Below are 14,539 nucleotides of genomic sequence, written 5' to 3' on the forward strand. Positions count from 1 at the left end.
GGAGTATTTTTCATTGCCTAGAAAATAATCTGTTCTCCTGTATAAATATCCCTTGACCCACCTCTGTGCTTACAGTCTGACTTTCAACAGATGAGGAGAAAATACTTAGGGTGGACTACATAGCTCTCAAAAACGTAAAGCTCTTCGGACCCTAGCTCAACTTTGCAAGTCGTTGAGGTTTTGCAAACACACACCCCCCCCTTTTTAATTGGTCACAGCTGGCTGCAAACGTTCGCAGAAACCCTTGCGGGGCGATTAGAGGGGGGCCTGACATTTCACCATGGTACCAGCACCGTAATAATTAAGGAGGTGATCACGGGAGGTGCTGAGGAGTTTCCATCTTCACTAAAGGGAAAACATGCATCGCTTTGAAGATGGCATCCAGTACTTCACATGACTAGGCCCAAGGCACGAACCCCTCAAAACAAAGCTTAGATTTGGTCTCCTCCAGGTGGCACAACCAGCAGTTCCCCTCCAAGCTTTTCTTACCACTGACAGCTCTTAACGCGAGGAGCAGTAAAGATCTACATGAAAATTACAAACCGGTGCAATGTCAGCAATAGGATTCCTTTTTCATTTATTTGCCAAAATCTAAGCAGGGGGCTACAACTCATCTGAAGGACTTGAGCCATGCGCTTTCTTTCACCCGATATAATCACCTCTTTTAAATGATAATGAAATCCTCAATTCTTGAGTTCAACCCAAGGAAAGCTTGAAAAGAACAAAGAAAGCCATATTTCAAATTCACTAAAGCCCTTAAGATTTTAGTCTCTTAAACTAGCAGCTCTTTTTCACTTACTATCATGTTCCTTTAAACAAATGTGTCGGTAATATTTTCGCTCATGCGTATGCTCCATCACTCATCGATGAAGCTGGACAACTTTAAATGTGATAGCGTACGTCCAAAAGCCTGTTTGCTGTACTCCAGTTAACCTTTAGAAACTCAAATTATATGAACTATGAAGTTATTCATAGAGTAATTGCCCTGCATTTATATCCAGATTTGTAAAATCGAGGTCGTGCCAGGAAGCTCGTGGTGAACGCCGTGTTGTGCGTCTCGGTGAAGGACGCTGGACCCCACAATACCCTACAGATGGAAGTGTGAGGAAACTTGTTTCGCAGGTACAACCCCGGCTGTTCCCCCAGCTTCAGCACATTTTCCCTTTTCTTCAAAACTCATTTCACAAAAGACTTTTTTTTTTTCTTTCTTTAACTGAATAAACCCCTGCATAGCCTTGGCTTGTTTCCTCTCGCTAACTTTTTCAAAGAGTTCAGTGCTACCTGTTTGCCAGCTATTAAATACCTAACGTTTGGCTGATGGACAAGCAGATAGTGCAGGACGAAGCAGAGCTCTGCACAAGCCGCCCTTGTTCCACTGCCTTCCTGAGCCAAAAAGAGAGAAAATCCCGGCAGGCAGAGTTGCACGGCAATGCTGCGGACTGGCAGAAATCTCTGGGCTCAGGCTCTTCTCCCCTCCCCAGCAGAAGGCTAAATCTTTGAATCAGGAGGCTGTTTGTAAATAAAAGTATTCGGACTTCTTGGCTGTTGGAGGAGAAGTGCTCTGCTTAATTTAGCCCTGGTGTTATTAACAGTGGATTCTCTCCAATAAACTGACAGCTGAAGAACAATTGCTGCTTTTTAATCCCACAAATGGATTTTAAATCGGCTTTGTGAACTGTAAACCCATGAAACATCGAACACAGTATCTTGCTACTGTTGTTCTGAAATTGGCACTGGGGTCCCCGTGGACCAGGGAAGTCACCCGAGTCCAAACAAGCATTATCGCACGTGCACTCGCTGGTGTCTTTCCATCTCAGAAAGACACATCCAGCTCCCGGATCCAAGAAGAGTCTACAAGGTGCTTTCCCCTTTGCTTCCAAAGACAAAACCTCTCCCATTTTGACTTCAGCGCCTTCGAGCGCTTTGCAGTCCTGCAATACCCTTTGAAAATCACCTCCAGCCCGAAGGCTGCCACAAAGCCCTCTCTCCCAGCCCTCCACCCAAGCAGCCCATGCCCTAACACACTGCAAAGGCTTCCAACTGAACAGCTCGAAGAGATTAGCAGGAGAAATAGGGTCATTAGTCAATCAAACAACACTGAGGGCATGTCAAATGCTTGTGTAAATGAGGGCAGTGCTATAAAAGAGACAATAACGGTCTCCTGAAGCGGCGACAAAGCCATTTCAGCTGGCCTTGCAAAAGCAGACACTAATCATGGGCCCTGCTTGCTTACAGTTGACCTCTCCTTTGTGCAAAGCTAAAGAAGATTTGGTCTGGCCGATCCTTCAAAACGCAGCCGGGCTAATTAGGAAGGGTCCTGTCCCTACAGCACAGCAAAGTTCCCACACAAGAGCCCCCAAAGCCTGAGTGTTGCTGAAACGATCCACTCCGCCGTGAAGCTTTCAGTAAGCAAACGTTGAAGGCAAGCAGCTGATTTACAGTACGAGATGCAAATAACAACAGCCTTTATGCTCCCCATCCCACGGACGGACGGTCCCTGCCACGAACGCGCGACCCCCCGGTGTGCAGAGGAGCCATGTGGGGACCTGCTCCGCTGCGTTCACTCAGGTACGCTGAGTTCACCGAAACTGGACCCCGAAGCATACGGTGGTCTGAGGATCCCTGGGAAGGCTTGGAGCAGAGCCCGGGTTTTCCGACACCCCCCTCCCTCCCAGCAATGTACAGAAAGGTCATTTACATCCAACCTCAAAGAAGGGAGCTCCTAAAGAGAGTCTCAGCCCAAACCAAACCTCAAACACTCCATTTACAACCCTTTCATCTACCAGACGTGGAAGATAACGAAGGAGTTCGGGACAACCCAGCTGCTTCCTCAGTTCACAAACAGTTTCTGCAGTCACTATAACATTGTTCAGCTCAACCTCTTCCCCTGGTTTGCTGCTCTAGCAAAGCCCCACTTACGCAGGTAGGAGATGCCACATTGCGTGGGGAAAAAAAGAAGAGAAATCCCTATGCTGACAGCACTTTACAGGATCAAAAAGCCACCGAGATGCAAGAGGCAACAGAAAAGGCGTTGAAACCCAGACGGGTAAACAAGATGTACTGCAGACCTTCCTGAAAGAGCTCGTGCAGCCCTATTGAGAGGTCTGCCTTCAAAGTGAGATGATTTAGTGCAGGCGGAGAATGCCCAAATATTATCACTTTCAACAGCTCAGGAGAGCAGGAAGGACAGCATCTCACCCCTGGAAGCCAGACTGATTGGGTACCGCCTGTTTTCCAGCCAGGGTAAACACAGGATTGCTGCTGCTCTAGGCTGGCCAGTAAAAATATCCCATGCTGAAAGGTATGATAAGAGTCTGGCCAGGACAGGGAACGTCCTGCCTTTAAAACAAACACGTCTGTATTTCTTTCCAGAAAAGAAAAAGTGACAGCATTAAGATCAGACACAGAGATTTCTGGAAGACGAATGACACCACAGAATATCGCTGTGGAGCAATTTCATTCACTCTGGGTTATTTTCATGTTGTTTTCATCAAACAGCCTTGTCAGAAGCCCTCCGGACCACATCCAGGTTCACCCCACAGTCAGATGCTAAACGGCTCCATTTTGGGGAACTGTTTCTCAAGAAGGTATCATCATCTCAAATACCGGGATAGCTTCTTTTATAGGTGACAGATGAGAAAAAATGATTCAATGGTCAACCATTGTGTGTCTTTCCACAAAGCTGTCTTCTCTGAAGCAGCCTCCAGCCTCCCATCCTTTCATTAAAATCCAGCACAAATGCTGACTGACCGGCACAGAAGTTAACCACCCAGAGTACGTTTAACAGTGAAAGGGAAGATGAGAATTCAGACAATTAGGTTTCCACCAGAAATTTGTCCAAAAAAGTATTTACCCAAAAAATCATTTACAGTAGTCAGTAAGAAATTAAGATGAAGGGAAGGATGAGTTTGTGGCTGGGATCTTCCTGTATCCTCAATCAGCACGTTCTCTGTGGCAAGGACCTTGGCTTTTGGAAAATGCTATGAAGAATGAAAAACATCAAGAGACAGACAAAAAAAGTCAGTTCTCTGCAAGCTAGGGCTAATACAGCATTTCTGTTGGTCTTTTTGAGATTTTCAGGAGCAACATCTGTTTAAAAGCAGGATGGAAACAAAGGTTAAAACTAAACTTGAAGGCTAGGAAAGCTTTCTGAAGATGCTTGCAAAGTAACTTGTCTTGCAGAATGAACACTGTCCCCAATCTATTATATCTATATGTTTCCTTCATCTGCAGGTAATGAAAATGGTCCATCATTTGCAGAGTCTACATCAGTGGGTTTGGGGTTTGTCTTCAGGAGTGGCCGAGGCTTACGGAGCAGCGCCCCAAGAAGATAAACCACTCTTCTTGTCAATGTGCTGGCGTCTCTCATGTCCACCACGTGCCCCGTCCAAAAGATTCACTGAGGGTACGAACTGGTATTGATCGCGTTACGTTTTCTGCCGCTTTACCAGGAGACAAGGGAAACAGTGGAAGTCCTGAGCCAGCCAGCACGTCCTGCTTGGGGCTGGGCTTTCAAAGGTCCATCTCCTTCCTTCCAGCCCTTGAAGTGACCAGACAGTCCCGTGCGGGCGGATTTGCTGAAGGAAACAGGACAACGGTGCCTTTGCAATGTTTATAAACAACAGGCCTCGGAAACAGTAAAGCATTCTCCCGGCAGAAGGGGATGTCAGGGGGCTACTTTTGCCATGAGCACGAAACATAAATCACTTGGGAATGAAAATAATTTGAGGTTGCAAACACAAAGGAATGCTCCCAAGTCAGCTGGGCTTTGCTGTTTGGAAAGGCAATAGAACAATTAACACTTTATAAACTGAGGTTAAGCAGCACGAAGAATGATTTTTCCACTCTGTTCACTCAACCCTGTTGCTTGTAATTAGCTCATTCCAAAACAAAGACTTTGGGTTGGTTTCTTCCTTTAATTTCAGGGAGCAGAGCCATAATTTGCGTCTCCCTGGCCATCCCCCGTTGGCTGTAATGCAGCCCATCCCCACTGCCTTGAGTGAAGCTCTGCCAAAATACGGAAGGTAAGGATCTGACCACAGGTATTCAGGATTTCAGACATTCGTTTAAAATTTGACAGGCGTATTGGAGATGAGCGAATTGGATAAGGAGCTTCTCTGAGCTGCCACTAAAAACGTATCTTGAGTAAAGACATTTTAAAGGTTCAAAATAAAGGTCAGAAATTCAGTAAGTTTCAAAAGCTCTTCATTATTCCTTTTTTTAATCTAGTTTTACAGTTTGGTTCTTTGCTTCTTGGTTCCAAACAGAAGCACGTATCGAAGCATCACCATAAAGGCCAAATATCCTGAGAGAACAGTTCAACAGCCAACTCACTTGGAATTTAAAAGAATTAAAATAAAAACAAAATTGCTTAGAAAAACAAGTGACAACTATGACATAACCGCCTCATGCTTTGTTAATTGGCAGAACAATCTTGGATTATTTTTTTTTTTTAAACTCGATTTATCACTTCCAAAGGCTCAACTGTTGTCACACTTTACCTGATTGCCCAAACTGCAACTATTGGAGGTTCACCCACGCCGCATTTTTAACCGAGAACTACAATTTTCCGATTTCTCTGACTAACAGCCACCTTTTATCTGATCAGAGCATCCTTTTCCCCAGAAAAGGGGAAAGGCTTCTTGCACCGAGGACCTGTTAATCTGGGCGGAGGCGAGCTGTGACCCACAGCAGTGGCTGCAGAGTTCCCGTCCTGCCCCACTTGCCCCCTTGCCTTTCTCCCCTCCCTCTCCGGAGCAGCCCCGCGAGGTGTGCGAAGGCAGCGCACCACCCCAAGGGCACACCACCCCGAGGGCACGCACACCGCCCCGGGCACGCTGGTGACACAAGCCGCTGTCGTCCTCCTTTGCTGCCTTACGTGGGTCCTGCAAAAAGCTTTGCAGGGCAGTAAAATAAAAGCTAACCTTCAGCCGTCCGCAGGCTGACCTTTTAAGACCCAAAGCACCGACTTCGGGTCCCTCATCCAAGGGGGGTAATGTCAGTGCAACTACAGATGTATTTTCTTCCCCTCCAAAATAAGCCAGTCATTTCCCTTTTAAAAAATAGTTGGGGGTCTCAGAAATGTGTGTTTTATTTTCAAAGCTGCAACCAATTATAATTGTGGGAATTGCTAAACATTTCCAAATGTGAAACTGTTTTTTACCTCTTAGGTTCTGTACAGGAAGACGCCTGATGTTTAATTTATTAATTTGCACGAGAGAAGCTATGACAAAAACATTGCAGGGACAATTTAAGGGCTGTTTATTTCCTAGAAAACCCTGTAACGTGCAAACGCAAACCCAAGCAGCAGTGCAGGATCGAGTACATCTCAGAGAATTAGCCATGCTCTAACCCTTCGGGGGTGAAAGGATGAGAGGGAAGCAGTATTTTAAGTAATGTGTTTAGACTGCAGTTAGGAGAGTGTCACTGGGGAGATAAATAATTTGGACTCAGGTTACTATTGTGTCTGCAGTGTGACTATTTTAGCAACATAAAGCAAAAAAGCAAAACAAACTGCAAATTATCGTTATACTAAGCAGCATCCTCTTCACCTTACTTAGAATGTAGAATTTAAACCGTTAGCATTAGAACAGCCACAGAGCTTTGAGTGACCGGTGGGTTAAAGCCGGATTGCTTCGATTCCCGGGCATCGCTCTGTTTCCTGCGGCAGCAGCGGGGAGGCAGGAGCGGTGCCAGCCCCAAGCTGCCAGCCGGGGCCAGGCGAGGCTCCGCGGTGCTAGACCTGAGCGCAGCAGCACAAAGCTCAGCCCAGGGAAACTCGCACCCTCCTGCATCCCTGGCAGGGCACGGCAGTCCCCCCCAGCGGGCTGTAAACTGCTCGCACCACGTTGCTTAAGACAAGCAGAAGGTCACGCCGTCCCCTGACACCAGACCATTTTTAACACACTAACACGGGACAGAGCACCCTGTATTTCTAGGCCGTGGCGTTAACTCTGGATGACACCTTTGCAAATGCTGTGGAGGGAAGGACAACCAGCCTGGGAGAGGTGTCACACCTCGCTGTGACCAGAGGTGAAAGCTTGTGGTAACAGGAGGCTCGAGCAGAGATGCAGACCTGCAGCCCTGACAGAAACGTCTCGGACATGCTCCAGGAGGGGTTTATGCCTCGTGTCGGATGGGTCCATGCCACCTCTGTGCTCGACAGCACCCAGGCTCCACTGAAATCACACCGGTCTGGCCGAGGGGCTGGTTGTTGCCAAACGGAGCCTGCATTTCTGGAATTAGCTCCAGTTTGGATGCCCTGCAGCAAGAGAGCGGCAGCCAGGCTCGTGATCCGTACACCTGGGCTCGGGGCAATTCTTTTTTCTTATTACCAAGGAAACTGCTTCATTGCCTAACTGAGAACTTGTGCCACCACTGGAACACGGGGCAGGGGACTCAAAACCATCACACACAAACCACTGTCCCAGTCGAGTCCAAGGAAAGGCTCCGACTGTAATAAACACAGCACTAACTCCAGTTAACGAAATGTATTAAAGAAAGAGCAAGGAATGAATAGAGCCTAAAGTCAACAGCATCAAGGAGGGTTTGGCCGATCTACAGTTTGTATCTGACTGAGAGAATCCTCTTTTTCTTTAAAGGTATTATCTAAATGCGACTTAAGGGCCTTTTAAGCACTTCTAAATTGACACTTGTAACAACAATTAAAGTTCCTTAAAACAGATGCACCGTGAAAAATGTGCAAGAGCAGGCTGGCTCAGCAGCTGCAGCCCAGCTCCACCACGTAGCCGGTGGTTGTGTGCCTCCTCGCTAGCTGAAGTGGCAAGACCTTCTATCCGCCCTCTTAAAACACAGTGTTAAGACACACGCTTTCCCTGAACCGATTAACTCGCACGGTCACCTTGCTGCCCTCTGCTCTGATTACTCTGGGGTTGGAGGGTTTCAGGCTTTGCAGAAAACGCTCCTCTCCAGCCCTTCTCATGGGGAAAAGACCAGCTCCTGCCAAGGACTATTCCGACGTCAGCTTCTTTACACCTGTGAACTTACCTCCATTTCTGAAAGAGCAAGGAACCACATGTCTGAACAGAGATATATACTAATGGATGGTTTAAAAAAAAAAAAAAAAGTCTTATTATTTAATTTGCCGTCATAAATCCAGAATTTGAGTAATTGTTACTGCCCTGTACCTTGCAGACTTAGCAGTTAGAGGGAAGAAAGGGCAGCTGTTTCTCTCTGCAACAGAACAAGGCACATTTTTCTCTTACCGTATATGAGGCATGGAGAACCTTTCCAGCTCTTAGCAGTTGTTTGCTATAGACTCTCATGTTACCAAATCAGAACATCTCTGAATTACCAAACATAGGAAACTCAATAACCTTCAAGAGAGAATTTGTATATTGCACGAAGGTTAATTAAATAAAGCTTAGCAGCCCCAAAATAAAGCCTAGCCAAAGATATAACTGATCCAGCTAGTCAGAGCTTAACTATTTTCCCTTCTGATGAGGCAGCCCATTGCCACGCTCCCCCAGGCTGAGCTTCACTCCACAGGCCATGACCCCAGGGTTTCTTTGTTTGACCCAACTTTAATCAGCTTCCTTCTCCGATTCCAGCAAATCCCTCTGCCGATGGCAGCCAGGAATAAAGGCTATTGTACAGTACGGAGCTATGTTTCACAGCAAGTCATGATAAGCATTTCCTTTCCAAACATCCAAGTTCCCCAAACATTACAAGCAGTGGCCAAAAAAAGTAGAGAGCAGATTATTGGAGTTTTGCAGATAAAACAATGGCTAGGATAAAAAAAACATTGGGGCATCCCTCACTCTTTATCCCCTTCACTTCCGACTCAAAGTTAAAGGAAGAATTTGAAAAGACTGCTTACCGTACTGACAGTGAGGTCCTTGGAAACCAGAGGAGCAATGGCAGAGCTGCGAAGATCCCTCTATGCAATTTCCACCGTTGAAACAAACCCCGTAGCTGCAGACAGCTGCAAGGAGGAGGGAGAGGATAATTCCCGAGATCACGATCGAAGTGTACATGCACTAATAAACACCCATTCACTGATTAAGTTCCCACAGCCCTGTAGCAAACCTGAATAGTTATAAAAGTACCGCTGAGCCATTTTTGAAAGGCGACTCTTTTTTGGTTGACAATGCGATACTCAAACAGTACACAAAGTCTCTCAAAATTTAGGATAGGAAGTAAAATACCTCAGGCAATGTCTAAGGGCTTTTCTTAAAGTGCGGCTAAGTGAGAATTCACAGGAAAACATCAGCAGAGCTGCAGGGTTGTTGATGAAATAATGCTTCTCCAGGTGACAAGTGGGTAAAATAGTCAGAAAATGACTCGTGCAGAATCATACCAGATCTTGTGGCAAAAAAGAGAACTTATTTATTTTGAACTTGGAGGCATCTTTCAGGAACAAACCACGAGAAGCTGCTTTCCACCTCTCCGCTGAGCTTTCCTGGAGAGCTGGCTACCCAAATGTGGCGTCACCTTCTGAATGGACGAGAGGATGAAATAGAGCTAAACTGTAAGTAAGCCTGAGCAGCCACATTTCTCTGTCCTCACCAAGTGAAGTGTAAAATGGACACAGAGACAGAGAATGCTCAATTAGGCTTCTGAAATCCACCTTTTCAAATCATCTAAATAAAACCACAAACAAGGATATGGTTTTCCAGTGAAACGTATATTTCTCATGACTCACAAAATGCAGTCAATATTTTATATTTCCCACTAGAAAATGCTCATCTCAAAAGGAGAAATGTTGTTAACAAGTGATGCTGTCATGTGTGCTGTGCTTTGTCAAAGTGTAAGGATGCAGAACAAGGGCCTATCTTCTTTTTTAAGTCCATTTAAAGATTCAGACAATGAAATTTTCTCTCTATTCACTGATCTGGACATAGCTATGTTGCCGGCCAATTTCTCTTTTCTTTCTTTTTCCTGCACCTCCTCTTTTTCTTTCCCTTTTCACTTTCATTGAACAAACTGTAACAAAATCCAAGAACAACAGGATTGGATAGGAATACATTTCACAAAAGCCATGGCAATCCAGGTAACAGGGAGCAAAAAGAGCTTCACCTGTCTCCATGGTGCAAGAGATGTCGTGGTAGTACCTGCTCCAGCAGTTCCCACTTGCCTACCCCGAGATCCTGCTCAGCCCAGGCTGGATTGTGGACAGCCCTGGGCCAAGAGCAGCAACGGGGACCAACGTGTTACGGCTTATTTATCCCGGAAAGGAATGCTCTGCAAGTGCCAACTGTGTCACGGTCACCTGTGTTAGGGGCCCTCGTCTCCTATTGATCCAGTTGATGGATCCAAAGAACATAATTATTTCAAGTAGCTGAAATTACAAAAGACAGACCTGGCAATCCAAAACTTGTTGGCTCAGAAATGCAGATTTACTAGAAAGAGCACAGAACGCAGGCGAGCAAATGCTGACGGAGCCAAGTGCAGCTTACCCTGCGATTTACTGTGGATCGTGTGCCGGCTGAGCCAGGCTGCTGCCCCGCACAGTCGCCGACTGAGGCGACTTGCCAACAGAATAAGTGCACCATCAACCTGCAAACATATACTGCATCCTCAGGAAGATGCCAAGCCTCCTCTGCTGAAGCAAAGATGAGATTTGCCTTTGGCTTTAGCGGAAACAATAGGGGAAAAAAATGAGTGCAATGTTTTTCTCCTGCTAGGAGAGTTAGGGGCTATTCCAATCCCAAGGCACACATGGGGGTAGTGGAGCTGCTGGTTAGTGTAAGCTGATCACAAGCAGACAGTGACCCCACTCCAGAGCCACGGTCAGAACTTGCCCCGGCTAGGTGCAGCATGCCCCTTGCCGATGCAGCACACGTACATCCAGCAGTTCTTCAGGCTCAAGAGAAGCACCTTCCAGAACAATGTCAGGACTGGCCTCTCCTCAAAACTTCAGCGGTCACACTTTCTTTTAAACAATCGGACTGCATGGGTCAGGGTAAAGAACGTTTTCAAGGATTTCACTTTGTAAAGAAAAAGCCCGAGACGTTTCGGACCGACTGCGGAGTCCCGCGTGATCCTGGCCACTCTCATGACATGTCTGCAACTCCTCATGCTAAATTCACATCACGTGGGAAAACAACACAGCAGCATCTCCTGCATTAACATTACCTGGGCCCACGAGCGCCGACAGACTAAATAAAGGAATAAATAAATAAATAAAAACTCCTGGAAAAGCCGTTTTTTCTTCTCTAAAGCTGCAAGGCTGCCAGTTCTGCATGTCCTGCCTGCCTTAAGGAAAAAGCTGGAGAATTAAATACATCTCCAGCAGATACAGCCTGGGAACCAACTGTCAGCTACCCAAGCACGTTCCATGAGGCCCCCAAGAGACACCGGTGGCACCGGCTGGTGTGGAGGGCAGCGTGTGGTCTTGGGCACGGGCTGGTGGAGAAGTCCCCAACCAGAAGGCTCTGGACCCTGCTCAAGGCCAGCGACAAAATGGCACCTTTGCAGTTACCGACTGAACACACAAAGCCTGTGATTACTTACCTACGTATGATATGGAACCACCTGGAAACAATTACAACAGCGCTCACTGGACTAAGGTTTCCACACGCACTCTGTCTAGAGCTTTTCCCTCCTATCTGCAAGTTGGGAGCCCCCCTGGCTTCTCTTCCCATTCCAGCTAAAGCTGTAACTAATTAGTAACAGAAAAAGCAGGTCTGTGATTACACATTTCATTGTGTGTCATTATAACTGGGGAGGAAAGGCACCCCGTGCAGGCTTCAAAAATGGCTCCAACAAAATACTTGGCACAAAATATTCCAAAACACCAATTGTGCACTGAGAAGAAAAAGGAACCACAGATGGAAACAGTGCAAGGAAGCATTTGCGTTTTTTGGGCACATTGGCAGGACATTTTGTGCACACCAGAAGATAAATTTGCAACGTTACCAATGCCTTTTCAAAGATAACTTGAAACTTTAAGACATACACACAAAATCAGAGATGGGAAAGAGCAGGTACTACCTGCCCAAAAGAAACCCAAAGCTTGCGGGTGTCAGCTTGCCACGCCTGAAAAAATCCTTCCCTCCCGATTACAGGTCTGCTAGTAGTTGCACAAATAGGAGTCACGTTCTGGTGGTACTAGCATCCCCTATAATCAAAGGAGACTACCTGGGCAGTAAAGGCAAGTCCTTTTTCTCTCCCCACCCTCACCTCCAGCCTTCTCTCCACTACGTAACGAAGGTGATGTAGTTAGTGCAGTGCAGATTCATGTCCTCAAAACTCCTAAATGCTGAAAGGTTTCATCAGCTGCATGAAGTTCATCGACAACTCACGTGAAGCTGCCTGAAATACTCTGCCTCCTGACGATAGTTTGGAGAGAGAGAAAGCGGCACTTTGTTTTGGGGCTCAGTGAAAGTCAAATCACTGGGTCAAACCCTGGTGGTGGCCAGTCCCCCGGCACTATATTGTCAGGTATTTACACAACTTTTATCATAATGCAATCAGTTACAACCTACTTTACATGGAAATCTAATAACCACATCCCTAAATTTCCCACTATTCTCCTCCTATCATTGAATCCTCCATATATCAAGTATTGGCTCTGTTTTTTCCTACAGAAACACAATTGACTTCCTAATTTCTCCTCTGCACTAAATCTTGATACTGTCTTACACAATGCTTTCCGCCTAGTCTGCGGTGATTAAGAAGGTTTTGTGAAAGTTTAGGTGAATACGACATTCTACAAATTTGCATGTTTGCTATCAAAACACACACTCTTACTAGACAAAGCTACGTACCTACTTTAAGGATGTTTGCTCTATCACTTCTTTTACAACACAACTGTCAGAGCACCCGGGTTGAGGCACGGCCGTTAGGTGCAGGATCTCCCTTGCAGCTGGCCCAGCTCCGGCTCGCCAGCCTGAGCGATAACTTCAGCTCGTTCCAAGTCTCATTCTCACTGATATCTGAACTCCCCAAACATTGCACCTTCAGTGCACTAGAGCTGAAATACTTGAGCCTCAGTGTTGGCTCTTTTAAGGACCTGATGATTTTTCAAATCCCCCCTCCAAAAAACAGATTATTTAGTCATACAAAGGTAGCATTGAAGTCCAAATACTCATCTACCCAAACTAATGAAAGAGTGATGAAATGTTGCTTCAGAAAGCCAGTTATCTTCTCATCTAACGTTTTAGTCACTTTTCATAGCCACATATCCTTGGGGATCACGGTGATCCCATATCAATCCCATGCTGGCCTGCTGGTGCAGAATACTGGAACTTGGGAAACGCTTTCACAAGCATCCTGCTCAGTTGAGCCGCGCCGTACGATGCCTGTGATCGCAAACACTTCCCCATGCGCGTCCTCCCACGTGGCAAGGCAGAAGGAGCTCGCGGCAGCGAGCATTTCATTGCAACTTCCCATCTCCAGGTGTGCACCAAGATTTTTTAGGGCTGCAGCCTTAAGTTTTTGCTAGCTCTAGTCTTGCGAGAAGGGCTGTCTTCTGTTTTCTTCTGTTCCTTCAGGCCTCAACATCGTTAGAATTGACTGCGTGGCCAAACTGCATAGTGAGGTGGTTTGGTTTTCCCTGAATCCTTCACCTTAATCACCTAAAATCCGGACTTCAGACAAGGCTCCAGTAAAGCTCAGCCTGGCTCCACAATGCCCTATTTGCCAGCAGTGCTCAGCCCTCGGAGGCAGTTCAGTGAGACCCAAAGCACAACAATGGAAAATATTAGAAGCAATTGCAGCGACACAAATCAGGGATTAGAAGATACGGGTGTTATTCTTGGCTGTGCCCCAGCTTTCCTGAATGAGCAGGACAATTCCCCGCTCTGTGCTTCAGACTGGCACAGGCAGAGTGGAAATCATAATAACCTACTTCCCAGCCCAGGGGGGCTGGGGGGGCTGCGGGTCTCCCTCCCCTGCGCCTTCCAAGCTTTCTGCAAACTAGCTCCTAATTCAGTGTGACATAATTTTAATGCAATGAAATTTGGGAAAAGGGTAACGACGCTGTTCTGGGAAACGGGAAAGAAAGGATAAATTACAGAAAGCGCCACCTTCTTCTGTTTGAAAGGCCAGACAATGTCTTTTGTGAGGATTTAGCAAGGTGGGATTCTTGGGAAGTCAGAGACAAGAGACTGGTTTAAAAGGAAGAGTGGTGGAGAACAGCATTTCTCCCACTACGTACGGGCTCACTGAAGTACAACACGGCCATCCTCTGCGTGGACAAAGATGGTCTCCCAGGGGAGCACACGTTCGAAGTTTAACCAATACTAGGCTTGATCCCAGGCAAAAGGTTCAGAAGTTCAGTCAAAGCCTTTCAGCTGACAAAACAATGAGCCTCCAGGAGCCAAGAGGTGATGTACAAAGGAAAGTCAGCCTAATAGGGAAATTAAATTGTTAACCGAACACATTTCCTGCCGAGCCTTCCAACCTGCATCACAAATAATGGAGCTGCTCCCCCGACGCCGGCGCAGCCGGCTCCTGCGTGCCTCTGCACGCTTGCCTGCGCGGCCGGGCTCCCGGGGTTATGCAGCGAGCTGGGCTCGGCCGTGCCTGCGGAGCAAGCGCGGCAGACGGGCACGGCTACTGCAGCGGGCCCTGC

General features: G+C 46.7%; 1 protein-coding gene across 1 annotated transcript in view; it reads right to left on the reverse strand.

Moving 5' to 3' along the window:
* Positions 1-14,539, reverse strand: part of MEGF6 (multiple EGF-like-domains 6) — a 107,412-nt gene that overhangs the window by 78,870 nt on the left and 14,003 nt on the right. Inside the window, 1 exon segment of the mRNA XM_009320562.1 lies at positions 8,840-8,944. Coding sequence (XP_009318837.1) covers positions 8,840-8,944 — 105 coding nt within the window.

This window comes from Pygoscelis adeliae, unplaced genomic scaffold (assembly GCF_000699105.1).
Source record: "Pygoscelis adeliae isolate BGI_AS28 unplaced genomic scaffold, ASM69910v1 Scaffold213, whole genome shotgun sequence".
In the NCBI taxonomy this organism is placed as follows: domain Eukaryota; kingdom Metazoa; phylum Chordata; class Aves; order Sphenisciformes; family Spheniscidae; genus Pygoscelis; species Pygoscelis adeliae.